The sequence below is a fragment of the Lissotriton helveticus genome, chromosome 11, assembly GCF_964261635.1.
Source record: "Lissotriton helveticus chromosome 11, aLisHel1.1, whole genome shotgun sequence".
NCBI lineage: Eukaryota > Metazoa > Chordata > Amphibia > Caudata > Salamandridae > Lissotriton > Lissotriton helveticus.
In genome coordinates, this window is record NC_136072.1 from 842,972,681 (window position 1) to 842,994,104 (window position 21,424).

Sequence of the window (21,424 nt, forward strand, 5' to 3'; positions counted from 1 at the left end):
GGAAGTGTGTCAACACGTACAACGCAACTTAGTCACATGTCAACATTACTGACAAGACGTGTGTCATGACCCTAATGTGTAGAAGCCACATCACAGACACACATGCAAGTGCATGCACACAAACGATAATGATAAGCACACACCATGTCATCATGTCATCATGCAGCAATGCCAACACCAATAATGGTGAGCATACGGACATTACATGCATGGTGACACAACAGGCAACACACATACACTGAATGCATGTGTACCCCCACCATTGTAGTGACCTCACATGAACCACACACTGACAACAGATTCAGAATGTGGCGATACAGCCGTGATGTACTGTGTAGATGTGAAGAAGTAAAAACGTCTGTAGGGTCACTCCCGACGTCAACACGTCGACATGCACATGTGTTGCACATTGTGTGCACACCGATGGGCATAGTATGGACACACATGGAATAGTGAATGACAAATGAAGTTTCCCTATCACGCTCACAACCCTCATGACGCAACTGCAGACAATACACCACGGTGCAGCGTCTGAAAATATACAATCATTGGCGCCGCCATGGTGGTGCACTGCTTCCGCTATTTCCGAATGGGCATACGCGGGCCGCGTTTCCTCTCCCCATTGTCTGCATGTGCATGGACCGTCACGGTCACACATCGGCAACCGCATGTGCAAGCTTCCGGGACGGATGCTTCTTTTGCAACAATGTTCTATCACTGGCGCCACCATGGCGGTGCACGTATTCGGCGGGGGAGGTGCAGGCCAACACACCCTTTAGATGTAGTCAATGGACATGGCAGTTCATGACCCCCCTTACAGTCACATTGCATCATCCACCGTATACCGGCCGGGCCGGCCCGGCCTAGGACCGCCGTGCCGGCCATGTCCACAACCGCCGTGCCAGGCCCGGCCTAGGACCGCCGTGCCAGCCATGTCAGCCACCGCCGTGCCAGGCCCGGCCTAGGACCGCCGTGCCGGCCATGTCAGCCTAGGGTGACCAACCGTCCGTAAATTTCACGGGCAGTCCGTAATTTTGGCCGTCTGTCCGTTGTCCGTGAAGGATTCTTTAACGGACGCCATTTGTCCGTCATTTTAGCTGGGCACCGGTCGCCCCACCCTAACGCCGGCACAGCTTGCACCCACCTCCCTTCTTGACTCCCTTGCTCTTCCAAAGCTCAGCTACCCGGCAGCATTAGAGAGGCACAGTGGGGTGGCAACCCTCACACATTTCATCACTTGATGAGCTGTTAAGGGGTGCTTGAGGGTGACTGAGAGGAGGGGCTGCAGCTTCAGAAAAAGGGGCATCCATTCAGATGCAAACAGCTCTGAATGGTCACGTCTCTGCAATTTGGAGGGGCCTCACACATTCCATTTCTGCCCAGGGCCCCAAACATCCTAGACTCGGCCAGATTACACAGAGGCAGCACGTGGATCTCTTCACAGAACTTGATTACTGTCACTAAATTGTAAGCAAACCTCCGTTCTTCAAACATGCAGTCTATAATGTAATAAAATAAAGAAAAGGCACAATCGTACCCACACTGGTTAACAAAGTATGGAGGACAATCAGTTCTCTTAGAGTATCTCCTGTAAGTACTGTACATCACAGTGGGGGGTGGAATTTTGGACAGAGAGCCTGTCTTTGTTGTCTTGTGCAGGAGGGGGCGAGGAGCCCAAGATGATACTAGTATACTGCATGCCCACCCCTGTGCCCACCCTGGTGGATCCTGTTCCCCCTCCTGTGATGGCTCCTGTCCCCCCCTGTGGTGGCTCCTGTCCCCCCCCCCCACCTGTGATGGCTCCTGTCCCCCCCCTCCCGCCTGTGATAGCTCCTGTCCCCCCCTGTGGTGGCTCCTGTCCCCCCCACCTGTGATGGCTCCTGTCGTCCCCCTCCCCCCCACCCCCCGCCTGTGATGGCTCCTGTCCCCCCTGTGGTGGATCCTGTCTCTGCCCTGGGTGGCTTCTGTCCCAGTCCTGGAATGTCTCCTGCAGTGAGGGTGAAGTTCTCAATGGGCCTCTTCTCAAAAAGGCTCAGCTCAAAATGAATATGAAAAGGTGGGCGAGTGAGTAAGTGAAGGGATGGTGGATGGCTGGATGAATCGTTGAAAGTGTGAATGGATGAATGAAAGATTGAATAAATGGATAATGAGAGAGGATGGATGGATTGATGAGTTAGGGGAAGGATGAATGAGAGAAAATGTAAATAGCTGGATGTATGGGTGGAAGGGTAGCTGGATGATGGATGAGGGGAAGGATGGATGGATGAGGGGAAGGATGGATGGATGATGAGGGGAAGGATGGATGATGTGGGGAAGGATGGATGGATGGATTGATGGATTGATAAGTGCAAGTGTGAATGAATGGACGTGTGAGTGAAAGGGTGGATGTAAGGATGGATGAGTCAGTAAAAGGGAGGGTAGATGGACAAAAGGATGAATAGATGTGTGAAGGAGTGAAATGATAGATGGATAAGTGATAGGGTCAATGGATGGATTCATGAGTGGATGAGTAGATGGATGGATGGGTGGATGGATGGATGGATGGAAGGAAGGTTGGCTAAGGGAAAAGGTCGATGGAGAGAGAAAGGGAGGATGGATGGATGACTAAAAGAGTGGATGGGTGGAAGGATTAGTAAGTGAAAGGATGGCTGGATTGGTGAAAGGGTAAATGGCTGGATGGATGAGTGAATGGATGGATGGGATGAAGAGTGGATGGATAAGTGTACAGATGGATAGGGTGAAAGGGTGGATGGATGGATAATGGATGGATGAGTGAAAGGATGGATGAAGGGATGGATGAGTGAAATGATAGATGGAAGGATACATGATGGATAGGTTTACAAATGGTTTAATATGTTTGGAAATGGCTGGGCTTACTTATATACTATTGCGCGACCTCTGATGTGTCTGTAAAAATTACCTATTGTCCTGAAGTTTTGTCCTGAATTTTGACCTCCTGTCCTGAATTTGTGTCCTGAATTTTGACCCTTTGTCCTGATTTTTAACAATCACCGTCCTGATTTTGCACCAATGCCAGTTGGTCACCCTATGTCAGCCACCGCCGTGTCAGGCCTGGCCTAGGACCGCCGTGCCGGCCATGTCAGCCACCGCCGTGCCAGGCCCGGCCTAGGACCGCCGTGCCGGCCATGTCAGCCACCGCCGTGCCAGGCCCGGCCTAGGACCGCCGTGCCGGCCATGTCAGCCACCGCCGTGCCAGGCCCGGCCTAGGACCGCCGTGCCGGCCATGTCAGCCACCGCCGTGCCAGGCCCGGCCTAGGACCGCCGTGCCGGCCATGTCAACCACCGCCGTGCCAGGCGAGTGAACACCCGTCGGTGGCTGACAGGCGGTTGTGGACATGGCCGGCACGGCGGTCCTAGGCCGGGCCGGCCCGGCCGGTATACGGTGGATGATGCAATGTTACTGTAAGGGGGGTCATGAACCGCCATGTCCATTGACTACATCTAAAGGGTGTGTTGGCCTGCACCTCCCCCGCCGAATACGTGCACCGCCATGGTGGCGCCAGTGATAGAACGTTGTTGCAAAAGAAGCATCCGTCCCGGAAGCTTGCACATGCGGTTGCCGATGTGTGACCGTGACGGTCCGTGCACATGCAGCCAATGGGAAGAGGGAACGCTGGCCGCGTATGGCAATCGAAAGTAGCGGAAGCAGTGCACCACAACACCAGGACCAGTCATTGGCCCTTTTACAAACACGCATCCAGGGCTGACCAATTGCTGGCGACGTATACCACTGACATGTGCTCAGGGCCCTATATATGTGTGATGTCAAAAAGCACACATCCTACCCTGGGAACCAGTGCTGGCTGTTCACCTCGACCTGCTGCTGCTGAGCTGACCACTGACTGCTGCCTGTGACCATCACCGCGACCTGCTGCTGCTGAGCTGACCACCGACTGCTGCCTGTGACCATCACCTCGACCTGCTGCTGCTGAGCTGACCACCGACTGCTGCCTGTGACCATCACCTCGACCTGCTGCTGCTGAGCTGACCACCGACTGCTGCCTGTGACCATCACCTCGACCTGCTGCTGCTGAGCTGACCACCGACTGCTGCTCTAGTGCCATACTCCGTGATCTTGCCATGTCGAGAGTCAAAGAGATCCGGTCTCGTCCCTTCACCGCCGCGGAGCTTGATGTCCTCGTGGACGGTGGGCTCCGCAACTTTGGACGGCTCTACGGCGCACCCGGGCAGGTGGTAAGTGCAGTGTGGGACATGTTGGTGTGCATGAGGTGGTCAATGACTCCTGGCTTCTGCAATCTTAGCTGTGTACTGTGGGCCCGACATATTTGTCGGAATGTGCATGGCTGCTGACAGATACGTGTTGCCCCTATCTGTGTGACAGGCAAACTGTCCACTAACTTGCAACTTTTTGTCTCCCATCATGGTAGGTTAAGCTGCACCTTCGCAAGGACGTGTGGAGGAGCATAGCACGTGATGTACGGGCATTGGGGGTGTGCAATAGACAACATACACACTGCCACAAATGCTGGGACGACATTTCCAGGCTGAGCAAGAATGTAGCGGAAGTGACACTGGGGATTATTCCAAGGAGATGCCACGTCTGGACCGACGCTCCATGACCCCTCTCATGCACCGTATCATTGCAGTGACGCATCCTGACCTGTCCGAACGGCTGAGTGTGGATCAACAGCAAACTAGTGGTGAGCAGACTGTCTGTGTATGTTACTTGGGAGTGCAATGCATGTATTGGTGCCCAGACACAGTAGTGACTTCCGTGGTGCGTATGTATCGCTGCGATGCCATGTTGGTGCCATTGGGTGAGTGTAATTTGACATCCAGGTCCGGCATGTTGACACACCACTTGCTTAGTAGTTGAGTGTTGGAGCACATGCCGTAGTGGTCCGTGGCCCCATGGCAAGACATGTGTGCAGATGTACATGCTCCTGTACCTGTCCGCATGCTGTACATGTATCACGGCCAACAACGCTGATGTCATGTGAGGATGACTGGTAGAGGTGGGCCGTGTGCAGGATGGGGGCTAGAAGAACTTTTTCAGCAATGGAATTAGGGATTCCTTGTCCTTCTGTACGTGAGTGTGCCCATGACTTACACCTCTTTTCTGTGCATTTCAGCTTTGGCAGAGGGCACTCAGCCACAGACGGCGGAGATGAGTGGAGGCAATGCATCCGGATCATACTTCGCGCACACACAGACTGACACAGAGGAGGGCAGCGCCGGAGAGGGGGACAGGACCGTCCCTGAGGACTCGCATGTGGAGACACCATCGTCCTCATCTACCGAGAGTGTTGGTGAGCCAGCACTGTTGTCACAGACTGGGAGCGGGCAATCAACACCTTCGGTCGGGACACAGCACACAGGGCCCACACTGCCGCCAAAAGGTACTCCCAAGGCAAGGGATACTCCCAAGTCCATGGACACTCCCTTGGACAAGGACAGTCAGAGGACAAAGGCACCTCAAAGGAGCAGGGACACTCCCAAGGACAAGGACGATACTAAGGAAGGGGCCACTCCCAAGGACAGGGACAAGGACAGTCAAAAGACAAAGGCACCTCAAAAGAGCAGGGACACTCCCAAGGGCAGGCACACAACAGAGGAAGGGCCATCTCCCAAGGGCAGGGACACACACAGGGAGAAGGTGTCTTCTGGAGATAGGTACACCACAGACGACAAGTCTGCTGCCAGGAACAGGGCACCGTCCAGGGCACAGGGAAAGTCCAGAGCCAACACTCCTCCTACGGATAAGGCACATCCTAGGGACAAGGCTTCTCCCATGGACACTGGCGCAATCAAGGACAGGCATACATCACCCCTGGCTGCACTGAGGCTGATGTTGTCGAAGGAACGGAAAACGGATATCTCCGCGGCGGAGTCCCCCCATACCTCCACTCCCATCCAGGCCCGTCAGAAGCAGAGGAGGGAGTCCCCTGTTGTTGCATCCCCCATTACACATGATTCTGAGTCCAGGCGGCAGGCACACAGCAAACGACAAGCAGGCTCCAGCACGTCCCCAGAAAGCCGACCCCCGGCAGCAGATGCTCCACCTATGGTGGGTGATAATTCTTTAGAGTCCCCACCACTTGCCAGTCCTGTCCTGTCCAGGGTGCACTCACATATCCCTAAGAAACTCAGACACACACCATTGACACCTGCCCACCCCGATGTCGCTCAAGTACAGCTATCCCCAGCTCCCAGGGCCACCCTGCCTCCTGGCCCATACAGCCCTGTGGCTCATCATTTCTGTGGTCCCAGTGGCGCTGGTGCAGTAGACTCTCATGTATCAGATAGTGGCACTGTGTATGTTGTTTGCTGTCATGCATCATGTAGTAGCACAGTCTCAGTTGTGCCCTCTCCTGTTTCAGGTGCTGGCAGTGTATCTGGGTCTATGGCTCATGTGTCAGTCAGTAAATCTGTGGCTGTGTCTCACACTCCTGTTTCTGGTGCTGGCAGTGTGTCTGGGTCTGTGGCTCACGTGTCAGTCACTACATCTGTGGCTGTGTCTCACATTCCTGTTTCAGGTGCTGGCAGTGTATCTGGGTCTGTGGCCCATGTGTCTGTCACTCGGGCTGTGGCTGTGTCTCACATTCCTGTTTCTGGTGCTGGCAGTGTGTCTGGGTCTGTGGCCCATGTGTCTGTCACTCGGGCTGTGGCTGTGTCTCACATTCCTGTTTCTGGTGCTGGCAGTGTGTCTGGGTCTGTGGCCCATGTGTCTGTCACTCGGGCTGTGGCTGTGTCTCACACTCCTGTTTCTAGTGCTGGCAGTGTGTCCGAGGCAGGTAGTTCACGCAGTCCACCTGATTCTGTGATGTGAGGTGCTGTTCACTTCACTCACATGTTATTGCACATGGTGTGTACATTGTCCATTGAGAACAGCCTTGCACTGTTGTGGTCCTTGGGACGGGTTGCTTGGAACACGTACTTGTGCTGCCTCTGATGGACATGTTCAGTGCAATGGACTGTTGATGCACTTAGCCCCTCTCACATGCTGCCTCTGATGTACCTGCTCTGTTGGGCACATTGCCCTGTTGATGCTCTGATACTGCATTCTGCCCTCTGATGTACCTGCTCTGTTGTCCACAATGCCCTGTTGCTGTTCTGATACTGCATTCTGCCCTCTGATGTGCTGACTCTGATGTACCTGCTCTGTTGGGCACAATGCCCTGTTGATGCTCTGATACTGCATTCTGCCCTCTGATGTGCTGACTCTGATGTACCTGCTCTGTTGTCCACAATGCCCTGTTGCTGTTCTGATACTGCATTCTGCCCTCTCGTTTACTGCCTCTGATGTACCTGCTCTGTTGGGCACAATGCCCTGTTGATGCTCTGATACTGCATTCTGCCCTCTGATGTGCTGACTCTGATGTACCTGCTCTGTTGTCCACAATGCCCTGTTGCTGTTCTGATACTGCATTTTGCCCTCTCGTTTACTGCCTCTGATGTACCTGCTCTGTTGGGCACATTGCCCTGTTGATGCTCTGATACTGCATTCTGCCCTCTGATGTGCTGCCAATGATGTACCTGCTCTGTTGGGCACATTGCCCTGTTGATGCTCTGATACTGCATTCTGCCCTCTGATGTGCTGCCAATGCTGTACCTGCTCTGTTGTCCACAATGCCCTGTTGCTGTTCTGATACTGCATTCTGCCCTCTCGTTTACTGCCTCTGATGTACCTGCTCTGTTGGGCACAATGCCCTGTTGATGCTCTGATACGGCATTCTGCCCTCTGATGTGCTGACTCTGATGTTCCAGCTCTGTTGTCCACAATGCCCTGTTGCTGTTCTGATACTGCATTCTGCCCTCTCGTTTACTGCCTCTGATGTACCTGCTCTGTTGGGCACAATGCCCTGTTGATGCTCTGATACTGCATTCTGCCCTCTGATGTGCTGACTCTGATGTACCTGCTCTGTTGTCCACAATGCCCTGTTGCTGTTCTGATACTGCATTCTGCCCTCTCGTTTACTGCCTCTGATGTACCTGCTCTGTTGGGCACATTGCCCTGTTGATGCTCTGATACTGCATTCTGCCCCCTGATGTGCTGCCAATGCTGTAGCTGCTCTGTTGTCCACAATGCCCTGTTGCTGTTCTGATACTGCATTCTGCCCTCTTGTTTACTGCCTCTGATGTACCTGCTCTGTTGGGCACAATGCCCTGTTGATGCTCTGATACTGCATTCTGCCCTCTGATGTGCTGACTCTGATGTACCTGCTCTGTTGTCCACAATGCCCTGTTGCTGTTCTGATACTGCATTCTGCCCTCTCGTTTACTGCCTCTGATGTACCTGCTCTGTTGGGCACAATGCCCTGTTGATGCTCTGATACTGCATTCTGCCCTCTGATGTGCTGACTCTGATGTACCTGCTCTGTTGTCCACAATGCCCTGTTGCTGTTCTGATACTGCATTCTGCCCTCTCGTTTACTGCCTCTGATGTACCTGCTCTGTTGGGCACATTGCCCTGTTGATGCTCTGATACTGCATTCTGCCCTCTGATGTGCTGCCAATGATGTACCTACTCTGTTGGGCACATTGCCCTGTTGATGCTCTGATACTGCATTCTGCCCTCTGATGTGCTGCCAATGCTGTACCTGCTCTGTTGTCCACAATGCCCTGTTGCTGTTCCGATACTGCATTCTGCCCTCTCGTTTACTGCCTCTGATGTACCTGCTCTGTTGTCCACAATGCCCTGTTGCTGTTCTGATACTGCATTCTGCCCTCTCGTTTACTGCCTCTGATGTACCTGCTCTGTTGGGCACAATGCCCTGTTGATGCTCTGATACTGCATTCTGCCCTCTCACGTGCTGCCTCTGATGGACCTGTCCAGTGCAATGGACTGTTGATGCACTTAGCCCCTCTCACGTGCTGCCTCTGATGGACCTGTCCAGTGCAATGGACTCTTGATGCACTTAGCCCCTCTCACGTGCTGCCTCTGATGGACCTGTCCAGTGCAATGGACTGTTGATGCACTTAGCCCCTCTCACGTGCTGCCTCTGATGGACATGTTCAGTGCAATGGACTGTTGATGCACTTAGCCCCTCTCACGTGCTGCCTCTGATGTACCTGCTCTGTTGTCCACAATGCCCTGTTGCTGTTCTGATACTGCATTCTGGCCTCTGACGTGCTGCCAATGCTGTACCTGCTCTGTTGTCCACAATGCCCTGTTGCTGTTCTGATACTGCATTCTGCCCTCTCGTTTACTGCCTCTGATGTACCTGCTCTGTTGGGCACATTGCCCTGTTGATGCTCTGATACTGCATTCTGCCCTCTCACGTGCTGCCTCTGATGGACCTGTCCAGTGCAATGGACTGTTGATGCACTTAGCCCCTCTCACGTGCTGCCTCTGATGGACCTGTCCAGTGCAATGGACTGTTGATGCACTTAGCCCCTCTCACGTGCTGCCTCTGATGTACCTGCTCTGTTGTCCACAATGCCCTGTTGCTGTTCTGATACTGCATTCTGCCCTCTGATGTGCTGCCAATGATGTACCTGCTCTGTTGGGCACATTGCCCTGTTGATGCTCTGATACTGCATTCTGCCCTCTGATGTGCTGCCTCTGATGTTCATGCTCTGGTGCCCACTTTGCCCATGCTCACGCATACACTGTGATTATACCCCTATTATGTGTAATAAAGGTAGTCAATCATGTGTCGTTGTTTGTCGTAGTCATTCCTGCTTGCGTACTACAATTGTGTATTTGTATTTGCTTGTGATCAGTGGTTTCGGTAACATGACACTCCCCCTCCCAACGTCACGACCCTTGCAGGTATTCCCCTCCAGACAGCGATTGGTTTGTGCCTTACCTGCGTCGTCGTCGATAGTGGGCCAAGACTTGGACGTGGTGGATCGCGAAGAGCATCGGGAAAGCGTGTAGCGCTGGGTCCATGGTGGCGAGCAGCTTGCGGTGGGTATCTCTGCTATGTATGGTATCTTCGCTGTGGGGAATCCGCCGTGTTCAGACAGGTTGTTTTTCCGCAGCGGTTTTATGTGTATTTTCCGCCATCTTGATTTGGAGGACGGTCGTAGATGTCAGTCCGTACGGCGGAGTCTCTGGATTGGTTACGTCCGCCGCGTGGTCGGGTGTAGTTGGGCGGCGGTGCGTGCTCTTCCGTCGCGGACGGAATTTTGACACTCTTTCCTATCCTGATATGGCGGACGGAGTGTCCGCGGCAGGCGGACACGGAAAAGGCATTTTCCGCTTACTCCAGGGCTGCGGACGCACTTCCATCCGCCATCCTAATGTGCCCCTATCTGTGGTCTCAGGAACCATGAAGGCAGCAGAAGGAACAGGAAGAAAGAGGCCTGAGGTGGAATCAATGCTGCACAATATTGGTATACGGCACCCTCAACATCTGATAGCGCAGTCGCAAGGGTCGGAGTAAAACTTTGTGCCCTATTACTCATTCTTTTACAAATTAAGCAGGAACATGGTCCCAAAGTGTTTTGTGTTTGCTCTACAGGTAGATTTGCCTTAAACAATGCACTGCTCCATAGGACTATACTAGTCACCTTAAATGTGATCACATCGACCGTCATGGCAGATCTTAAGGAATGGGTACGACTCACTGACAGTGAATTGCAGAATTGACCAGATTATAAGAACTCAATAAGCAAAGCTGACCACATTTTGTGAAGAGCATTAAGGGGCCTACAGAATAAGGAGACAATGAGTAGGTGAACAAATCATTACACGCACCACTCTGTAAGGTACTAACCAGAAGTTCTAGCTTTTAAACAATCATGACAATTGGTAGAGAATCCAGATTTATCAATACGTTCCAATATACACTCACTACCAAAATGTATAGGATTTGTTCACATGGTAAGGGCTACTTCGATAGAAGTGGAAATCTTGGAGATGTTAGAGAAGCGGAGCATAATTTAAAGCAATGCAGGACTGGGCAGAGGTGTAGGGACTTATGCATGATTAGGATGCAGGGGGCAGTGTTTTCATAGGTGACACACTATTCTCAGTCCATAAATGTTCAATAATCTGGTACCTGATGGTTCAGATACACAAGGTTCCCGTTAGGTCTAAACGTAGTCCTCCAATATGCACTTAACATCACATGAAGCACAAAGGTATACAGACGGCTGAAGTGCGGACAGATCTGTGCTGTTTGATTATTCATACTCCTGTTTGTAGAGTGCATAGGGCCTCATTTATGAAAAGTGACGCATCGCTGTGAGAAAACAGTGATGCGTCATTTTTCATTGCCCCTCCTTGCGACACCAATGATGCGTCATATTTACGGTATGACGCATCATGTCGCAAGGAGTTACAGAAACGTCAGTATTTCTGACGTATCTGTAGGAGCAAAAATGATGCATTGCTGCAGAGTGTCACAAAAGCGACGCAACTCCAGCAGTGGGTCACACATAGGCAAGTCCCATGTGAAATGCGCCTGCGTCAGTCTTACGCCTGTCATGAGGCAGGCATAAGATAATGACGCATTTGCATCCTAGAAGTGGCGCAGTGAAATCTTATAGATTTCACTGCTCACTTCCACGACCCTTTCTTGCGTAGGAATGCCCCACCTGCTTACATTATACCAGGCGCAGGTATAATGTGACGCAGGGTTTACAAAGTGACGTATCTACCTAGATGCGTCACTTTGTAAATATGGTGCAACAAAGCTCACTTTTTACACCGCTGGTGTGTCACAAAAAGTGATGTTTTTCCAGACATGGCCCTGGGAGGTCATTGGAAGAATGTGTGCAGACTTTGGTTTATGTGCTTCCTAAATGTCCTCTTCCACTGCTATTGGTCGGTTATTCGGAAATGTCCCTTTCAGCATCCAACGTCCTAAGCACTAACTAACTTGTGGTTTATAATATGAGAAAAACAGTAATGCTATAGTACCATTTTTTATGACGTTCTGAGTCCAATTAAGGATCCAGTGCTCTCAGGCCTTTGTAAACTCCTCTAAGACTAAGCCGGACAGTGAGAGGCCACAAACACTTATAAAACGGAGTCTTTGTTGATCGCTTTTTATGAAAATGTTACCTACAGAAGTATGAAACACCATTCATTCTTCCGAAGACTTTACTGTCTAGAATTCTTCCTATGCCCAACCAATAGCCATACGCTAACTAGATTAAACCTTTTAAGTATCTTAGACATCTAAGTCAGAGTTCCCACACTGGGAGTTGGCAAAAAGGGACAAGTTTGCGGAATGTGTATGTATGTAGTGCACTGGGTCCTCTTGATTCATAACCATATGGGCTCTGACTGCACCCAAGAGAGGTGGCCCAAAGCACAGGTATGTCACCAGCAATTGTATAAACCCCTTCATGTAACTTTCACCCACTGATACAGTAGGTCATTCTTTACTAGGGAGTGTAAGATGATGACCGCCAAGTTGCTTGGGATTAGTTCTTACTGAGTTGAGAGACAGAAATCCATTTTTAAATGTGAAGTATTACAAATATTCCAGTGGATAGTGTCCCTCAGTCAATGTCCATTGAGTGTGAATTGCTGTAGGTGCTTTACAGAGTTGTAATAACATCTCTTTTGCACTTTTTCTTTGCAGGTAGCATTCTAAAGGAAGAAAAAATAAACTCTGTGACTTTGCTCTATCTGATGTCCATTCCCAGCTTCTTCATCCTCTTCCTTGCAGCCACCTTCCTGGAGCTCGGTAAGGCATGGGACATCCCGCCGCATTGCGACAACAGGCTCTGGCTGTTCATCCTGCTCAGCTGCCTTGGGTCAGTCCTCTACAACCTGGCCAGCATTCAGGTCATCGCGCTGACATCTGCTGTCACCATCCATATCCTGGGGAACCTAAACTTGGCTGTCAACCTCATTCTGTCAAGGATTCTCTTTGGTGGAGTCTTGACTTTGTTCAGCTATGTGGGCATTGGCCTCGCCTTGGCCGGGGTGCTCATCTATCAAAACTGTGACTTTCTGAGCAGCTCCTGGACTTCATGGAGGTCGAGGGACCAACGACACAAAATTGACTAAGTTCTTGGTTCTCAATATGGCATAAGAGTCCTAAAGCTGTCACGCACAGTGCTGAAAGGGTGCAATGCTATGGGCAGTCTTAAGTAACTAGCGCTCTTTTAGCAGAAGGAACAGAGCAGTCAGTGCCTCTGGACAAACTTATTCTATGTGTTATCACATAGGAATAAGTAAAACAGGCCATGCAATAGAAGAAACAGGCTGTTAAAAATAGTTTCAGTTAAGTCAACATCTGCTTACTTTGCACAGCAAGACAAAGCCAGTGCTTGCCAAACAAGTCCCTTTGAAGCCCACATACAACAAATTAATTTGAATTCATTTTAAATAAAACTATTTGAGACCATTGAGTACTGCCACTGCCCAAACCAGGTGGAGAGGCACTATGAGATATTGATCCTGGGTTATATATGTAAGAATACCTCAAGACTCACAAATGAACAATCTTAAAGTTTTTTGAGTATCCCTCGTCCTCAAGAAAAGCTGGTACAAGAAATTGGATGCACTTTAATGGCGGTCATTTTTGTAACTGGAAATGCAACGTATTTGTTGGCATGTTACCGTTATTGAATAGTCACAAGATGCAGGGGCCGACCAGTCGGCAAAAGATGGCTAGCCAAACCTGTTATACAAAAAGAGCTGCTTTAATGTTCTTTGTTTTTCTTTCTGTATCTACATTTCTCAAATATAGGTTATTATTCAGAGTCAGAGAGTTAGGCTTAATTTCCAAGGTACACTGCGGAATACAATCACATATGGGTTAACCGATGGGATGAGGCAATGCAGCAGTAGTTCTTCGGCAGCAAAATAGAAGGGAATGGAGAATGGGAATTTAAGAACTCTGTGAAGGCTAATTTTTCACTGGTCATGAAAGATCAGTTGACATTTTCTCTGGGAGGCATTTCCATTGCTATTAGCCGATTACCTGGCTACAGTTAATGGAGTACTTGAAGCTGTGGGCAGCAATAAGAGTTTTGCAAAACAGTATCAGTTCATTGGATATCAAGTTAGTTTTAGGAAGATTTAAATAGTATAATCCTTAAAGTCTTTTGTGGATGCGTCACAAGGCTTAGAAGATCCCGCAATTGTTGACTAGAAGACTGTAGTCTGTTGAATATAGGAAGCATGGGTTGCCATATACTGGTGCAAGAATTGAGTCCTTAAATCATAATCTGGATCTCATCGATTTTCTGTGAGGTCTTTTGGTGACCTAGTTTATGGGAGATAACATTCAGCAACGTAGCTCAGTTTACAGATATGTGTGGGACAAAATAGCAGATTTGTCTCAGTTGATGTATTTATTTTACAACACGGGTATTATGAACTCTTGGAGAAAGATCCTCATGAAATCTGTAATCTTGGCTCTGCACTCATTTTTTGGATGTAATGTGAAACACATCAATCATAGTGGTTGGGTTAAGAATAGAGGCATATAACTGTGTTTTGTTTTTAGGTAACAATTACATTTATTTTCTTTTGGGACAGACATGGTAGCTCATGCAGTTTGCTCTGTGACACACTGTTGGGTAATGTGTGTGGTACAATGATCCTCCTATCTGAGTGAGGTGTGCAAATACAACTCAGTGTCATTATTCTTCACAGGCCGTAAACATGCATGCAGCCCTCGACTAGGGCAAAGTAAATATTCGGAAGACCATAGTGAGCCATGAACGACTACACTGGGATCACCAACTGGGAATGACATGGAAGAGGGTCTGTTATATGTTGCACCCCATCACTGGTAAAAGAGCAGAGCATCCAGTGGCATCACTCAAACTTGCGGTTACAATTTGGAAAAGCTCTGACTATGCAATAAACCTCAGTTTCGGAAGCTAAAGAGAAAAACGGTCAGCTACCAAAATGAACATGTTTTAGATCCGTCAGCCTTTGCATATACGCACTATCTCAGGGCCACTTCGAACACTGTGAACTTTTTCTAGCACAGCTTTCATGAATGAAGAAAATAGGTGCGGGTGCCTTGTACATTAGACCTAAAGAAAGTCATGAATAGTTTATTTTGGAAAATGGTAACATAGGACAAAAAGTCATAGCCATCTTGGAATAGACACGCTAAGCAGGCTGCAAAGACTGCTACTTGGCTAAGGAAGATTAATGGGATTGCCACTAAGGTGGTCAAGTTAATCATTTAAGGAAAAAATTATATTTTTTTCAAGGACCGCATTATCACAATGAAATATTTTATAGGGACTATCACACTGATGCTTGTTTCTGATGCAATTGCCACAAAAGTAATCTTAAGAGACACTAGCTAAAATGGACTATTCTCTTGATATTCCAAACACTAGTTGGTAGGGTTTTCTGAGAACGCCAAGTGAAGAAACTCCGCCTCTCACTCCTTGACAGTACTTTGCTTGGGGACGTACCAAGCTCTCTATATGAATGCTAAGGTGGGCAAGAAATAGCTCCTCAGGAACCCTGTAAATAAGCTGAGACATGGCAGGGAGGGACGTAGCATACTCTCTTCCTTTAAGGATCGAAGATCACTCCTCTGAGAGAGGTGGATTTTAAACTCTTTAACGAGAACCTCCCGGGACTATACTGCAGTCACCAAAATAGCATGTGCAACAAAGGGCTGTACTTGTTATTTTCACAACTCCGGCAAACCAAGAGATAAATAAAGGCACACAAGCGTTTCCTTGTCTAATCCAATATCAAAACGTCATCTGGAAACACAGGCTTCTTGCCTCGGTAATATAGCTGGATTTTCAGTTCTGTTCGGTCACCAAAGTTATGGATGGGTGGGTCAACACATAACCTAAATGTGGGGTTAAGAACTTCTTGGTGAAGTTCCCACTTCTGTGGAAAGGAGACTCCAGCTCAGGGTGTCTAGTCTCATGTTGTTGACTTCCAATAATGTTGAAGACCCGAAGGAACATGCCTTCGGTGAAAGCAGACTCCACAGTTTCACTTCCAGATGGCATAATCAGCAGAGCTGTGGAACCTGAGTGCACCCTTTCTTCTTCATATAGTCCCCCAAAGAATCAACCCTTAGAGACAAACTTGGTCTTCCCCAGAATGGCCATCTCTTGGTCTGGGAGGCTAAGCCTGAAATTCTGGAAGAAGCTGGCGGCTTGGAGTGAATGGCCTTTCTATGCTGCAAAGAGGATGGTAGTCTACCTATTGCCCAATGGATGATGCTCAGTGAATTGGCTGTGTACATTTTTGTACAGCTGGAGACCTTATCAATGCTTCGTTTCTCAAGATTCAGGATTGCCTTCTTTCATATGGAGAGGCTGGTCTCCATGATCCTGGCAGCTGTGTCAATGAGTGTCGAGAACATCAGAAGTATAACCTTGTTGGCTTTCTTGCCTTGATTGAGCATACTCTTCTGCTCTTCCACACCACAGTCTAGAAACAGTCAGGACTATTCACAAAAGTAATTTTCACTTGTGAGTAAGATGCATGTGTACGTTTACTTTTTTCTATTCACCATTTACGAGTGTAAAGTTACTCAAAAGTGTAGACTCGCATGTCTCCACCCAGAGCCAAATCTTTAAATGCAAGGTATTACTGCCAAAAAGGAGCAGTAGTAAGTCCAGCACCATACATGGCGAACCACTGATACCGCAGTACCCTCAGATGGAAAATAATGGGGGAAAGGACTTTAATAGAACTCAGTAGGAAAAATTATTAAATTAAATTACATTATTTAAAATAGTTTAAAATGTAAATGTAACTTATTGCTAAAAGTTATTTAAAAAGAAAACGTTTAATACATTTTAATAAGCTTGTTTGAATTTAAAAATGAATGTAATTTAGGTGGAGTGGACAATAAGGATATACCTGGAGTGGGCTAAGGAGGTGGGCATGGGAGGAATGGAGGCAATAAGGGGGTGTGATATGTACTACTTAATTGTTGGGGTGGTTATGGGAGGATGTAATTGAATCACCAGAACCACCACTCACCAAACATGGAAAATTATTGTTTTAATGACTTGCTGTTGTGTGCTGCCAGTCTGTGAGATGATCTCAATGCTGGGTACTGCTGAAAATTATGTTTCCTGAATTATGTTTTTCATGATGGTTAAAATAATAAATAAAGATAAAAAATGTAACTTTTATTAAAATTTAATTAAATTACTTTTAATTCTGTACATTATTTATAATAATTATTCATATATAATAAAAATATTTTTTTTACTTTAGGGGGTTTCATTTTATTAATACATCTTTTAAAAAAATGTAATTTTTAATTCAAAATTAAGTTAATAAAAGGACTGTAGCAATATTTGTTCTAAATTAAAAATAAATATATAAAAATAATTTACATTCTTATTTAACAAAAGGATAATGTTACTTACCCAGTAAGCATCTGTTCTTGGCATGTAGAGCTGCAGATTCACATGCTTTGCATATTCCTGCCATCTAGTGTTTGGTCCAGATGTTTCTAAGTTGTTTTGTTCGAAGAAGTCTTTCCAGTCACGAGGTAAGGTGACTCCCCCTTTCGGTAATAGTGTGCATGGGCATCGACTACACTGTTAGATTGTTTTCCCGGAGAGGGTGAGAATGGAGTTAGTAAGTGTAGAAAAGAGTTGTCCATGCATATGTACGTAAAGTGAGAACTGCAACAACTACAGGTACCCGGGAGGCAGGTGGGCGAATGTGAATCTATAGCTCTACATGCCAATCACAGATCCGTTTGAGGCATGTGAGCTGTAGATCACATGCTTTACATAGACTATACAGCAGTATACTCCCAAAGCAGTCGCTAACCTGTATTTGTTGCAGTTGTTTGAAACAGTGTTTTAAGTACAGCCTGGCCTACATTAGCTTGTTGCCTCGCTAACATATCTACACAATAATGCTTGGCGAATGTGTGCGGTGTAGACCACGTTGCTGCTTTACAGATGTCAGCTAGGGGAATATTCCCTGAGATGGCCATAGTAGCCCCAATATTGCGAGTGGAGTGCGCTTTGGGGGTTATTATCAAAGTTCTTTTCGCATTCACATAACATGTCTGGATACATTTCACAATCCATCTTGCAATGCCTCATTTAGATATGGGATTGCCTTTGTGTGGTGGTGAAAATGCAACAAAAAGTTGCTTTGTTTTGCAAAATTCTTTTGTTCTTTCCACATAATATAGTAGAGCGCTTCTAACATCAAGTGTGTCTAGAGATCTTTCTGCTACAGAATCAGGTTGAGGAAAGAACACAGGTAACTCAACTGACTGATTGATATGAAAAGCAGAAACTACTTTAGGAAGAAATTTAGGATTGGTTCGAAGAACCACTCTGTCCTTGTGAAGCTGAAAGAAAGGCTCTTGTATAGTTAATGCCTGGAGTTTACCAACTCTCCTCAGTGAAGTGATTGCGATGAGAAACGCAACCTCCCATTAGAGGAATTGTAATTGACACCTGCGCATGTGTTCAACTCGTGGATCCATTGGTCGTATCACCCTTTTTAATCCTTCTATAAAGGATTTAATCACTGGTACTTTGAATAGAGATAAGTGCGGTCTTTAATGTAAGTATGCAGCTACTGCTGCTAGAGGTAAGTGAATGCATGTATAGGTTAGTCCAGATTGGTATAAAAGTAACAGATGATGCTCTGTACAGAAGCATCAAGAGGATTGATAATGTTATTGTTAGAATAGATAAACTGTTTCCATTGTGCTGCATAACATTCCCTAGTAGTAGGCTTTCTAGCCTCTTTTAGGATATTCATACAGTCTGGTGGTAATTGTAAATAACCAAACTCTATGACTTCAGCAGCCAGATTGCTAGGATGAGTTCTTTGAGATTTGGATGCCTGATTTCTCCATGGCTCTGAATGAGGAGACTGGAGGTGAGATGCAGCTTTTGGTGTGGAATTACTGACAGCTCCAGCAGGGAGGTTAACCAGGGTTGACGTGCTCACATGGGAGCCATGAGAACCAGTGTGAGGTATGTTTGCCTGAGCTTCCGAACTATCAGCAGAATGAGTGGGAGAGGCGGTAAAGTGTAAGCAAATATTCCTGACCAGTTCATCCATATGGCATTGCCTTTGGAGAGAACGTGTGGGAACATGGAAGTGAAGCTTAGGCATTTTGCGTTCTGTGATGTGGCAAACAGGTCTAAGTGAGGAAATTTCCATTCCCAAAAGTAGGGGAGGAGAACTTGGGGATGAAATTCCCATTCGTGGATTTGCTGCCTCGGTCTGCTTGAGAAGGTCTGCAATCTGATTGTTTACTCCTGGAAGATGCACTGCCAGGACATAAATCTTGTGGTATATAGCCCATTTCCAAATGGCTTGTGCTAGACATGGCAGTTGGAGAGTGTGTGTCCCCATCCCTATTTTTGTATATAGTACATAGCGGTCATGTTGTCCGTGCGGACTAGGACAGCTTTACGTATGAGGTGAATTTGAAAGGGTCTGAGCACTAGAAACACTTCTGTGCTAGGTGATTAATATGGAGACTTTTTTGCTTTAGACTCCACAACCCTTGGATCGTGTAAGTGAGCACCCCAACTAGTGAGCGATGAGTCTGTTGTTAGCACTGTCTGTGGAACAGGATCAATGAAGGGCAGTCCTTTGGATACATTTTATGGGCTCTTCTTGAAGGGGACGCATGTGAAGTCTTGGATGGGGAACGTTCACAATGGAAGACGCCATCATTCCTTGCAGTTGCATGAAGACTCTTGCTGGCAATGATTGGTTGGGCTGGAACTGAGTGAGAAGAGACTGAATATTGAGAATTCTGATTGCATTGGGGGAGGCTAGAGCTGTTTGAGTGTCTATGGTGGCTCCCAGATAGGTCTGTGTGTTGGAAGGCTACAGATGAGACTTCAATGCTTTCACTATCAACCCTTGTTAGTGTGGTAAGTGAATTGTGGCTTGAGTGTGTTGGAGACACTTCTGGTAAGAGCTGGGTTTGATGAGCCAGTCATCCAGGTATGGGAGGACAAGGATGTGCTATTTTCTCAGATGAGCTGCGACTAATGTCAGGCATTTGGTAATTACTCTTGGAGCAGTGGTGCCTCCAAACGGTAGGACTTTGAATTGGTAATGCTGACCCACTATCACAAATCTGAGATATTTGCAATGAGCGGGAAGAATTGGAATGCGGAAATATGTGTCCTTTAAATCTACAGTAGACATAAAGTCTTTCTGCTTGTGGAAGTGGGAGCAGTTAGAAGTGTCACCATGTGGAAATGTTCTGACAGTATGTAGTGGTTTAGTTCTCTAAAGTCCAGAATAGGTCTCAAGGAGCCCTCCTTTTTGGGAATTAAAAATACAGGGAGTACACCCCTGACCCTTAATATTGTAACGGTACAGGTGCTATGGCTCCTTTTAGCAAGAGAGACTGGGCTTCCTGTTTGAGCAGGTGTAAATGTTCTAGTGACATTTTGTGAGAACCAAGTGGAATGTTTGGAGGGTTGGTGGTAACCTCATAGCAATACCCATTTTGGATAATTCCTAACACCTATTTGTCTGTAGTTATGGATTGCCAAATGGGGAGGAATTGTAGAAGACGTTTCCCAACAGGAGTTAAATGATTGGGGGAAGGGTAGGCAAGTCACTGCTTGTTAGGTGAAGGGGAATTATGTGGTGTGGAAGCCTTGCCCCTACCTGTGTCATTGTTACCTTAATATCCTGCTCTAAAGAAGCCTCTTGAGCATAAAGATTGATTGTTGCCTTTGTACAAGGCAACAGTATTGTCTGAGGATGTGGTCTTGGAACCCCACGGTACAAGGAGCGACGAAAGGAGCCACGATTTGAAGGAGACTGAAGGGATCCCATTGATTTAGCTACCTCCGGGTCTTTTTTCCATTTTCTCCAATGCCTAATCTACTTCGGGCCCACAGAGATGCTTTTTATCAAATGGAGTATTCAAATTGGATGGACTTCAGGTTTAAACCCGGAAATCCTTAACGAGGTGTGCCTCCTAAGTAACACACTAGTGTTAATTTATCTAGCTGCTGTGTCAGCAGAATCTTAAGCACATCTAATAGAGGAATTAGAGATGAGCTTTTCTTCTTGTACTAAATCCCGAGCTTTAGCTTTGTGCTCATCTGGGAGATTTTGGAGCAATAGCTATATTTCATTCCAGTGCGCGCTCTCATACCTGGCTAACAGGGCCTGGGTGCTGGCTATCCACCAATGATTTGCTGCCTGGGTGGCTACTCGCTTCCAGAAGGGTCTCATAATTTTGACTCTTTGTCTAGGGGGGCAGGCATCCCTGAAGGTTTGTGAATTGGCCCGGTTACGATCAATGGAGACAACCAGTGAGTCTAGTGGTAATTGCCCCTTAATAAAGACTGGATCTGACGGAGCAGGCTTATATTTTTTGTCTATTCTGGGAGTGAGAATATGAGCATGTACAGGGTCCCTAAATATATCATCGACATGTCTCATCATGCCTTTGAGCATAGGGAGAGTCAGACTGGATCTATGTGTACTACTGAGAGTTTCGAATAAGAAATCCTCTTCTAGGGATTCTTTATGTAGTTGTACACCATGATATTCTGCAGC

General features: G+C 47.5%; 1 protein-coding gene across 1 annotated transcript in view; it reads left to right on the top strand.

Annotated features, from left to right (window-relative positions):
- SLC35E4 (solute carrier family 35 member E4) overlaps positions 1-17,079 on the top strand; it is a 126,948-nt gene extending 109,869 nt beyond the window's left edge. The window contains exon 2 of the mRNA XM_078667068.1: positions 12,525-17,079. Within this exon, the coding sequence (XP_078523194.1) occupies positions 12,525-12,955 (431 nt within the window). The 3' untranslated portion in view covers positions 12,956-17,079. The remainder of the gene's footprint in view (positions 1-12,524) is intronic.
- Positions 17,080-21,424: the final 4,345 nt, after the last annotated feature.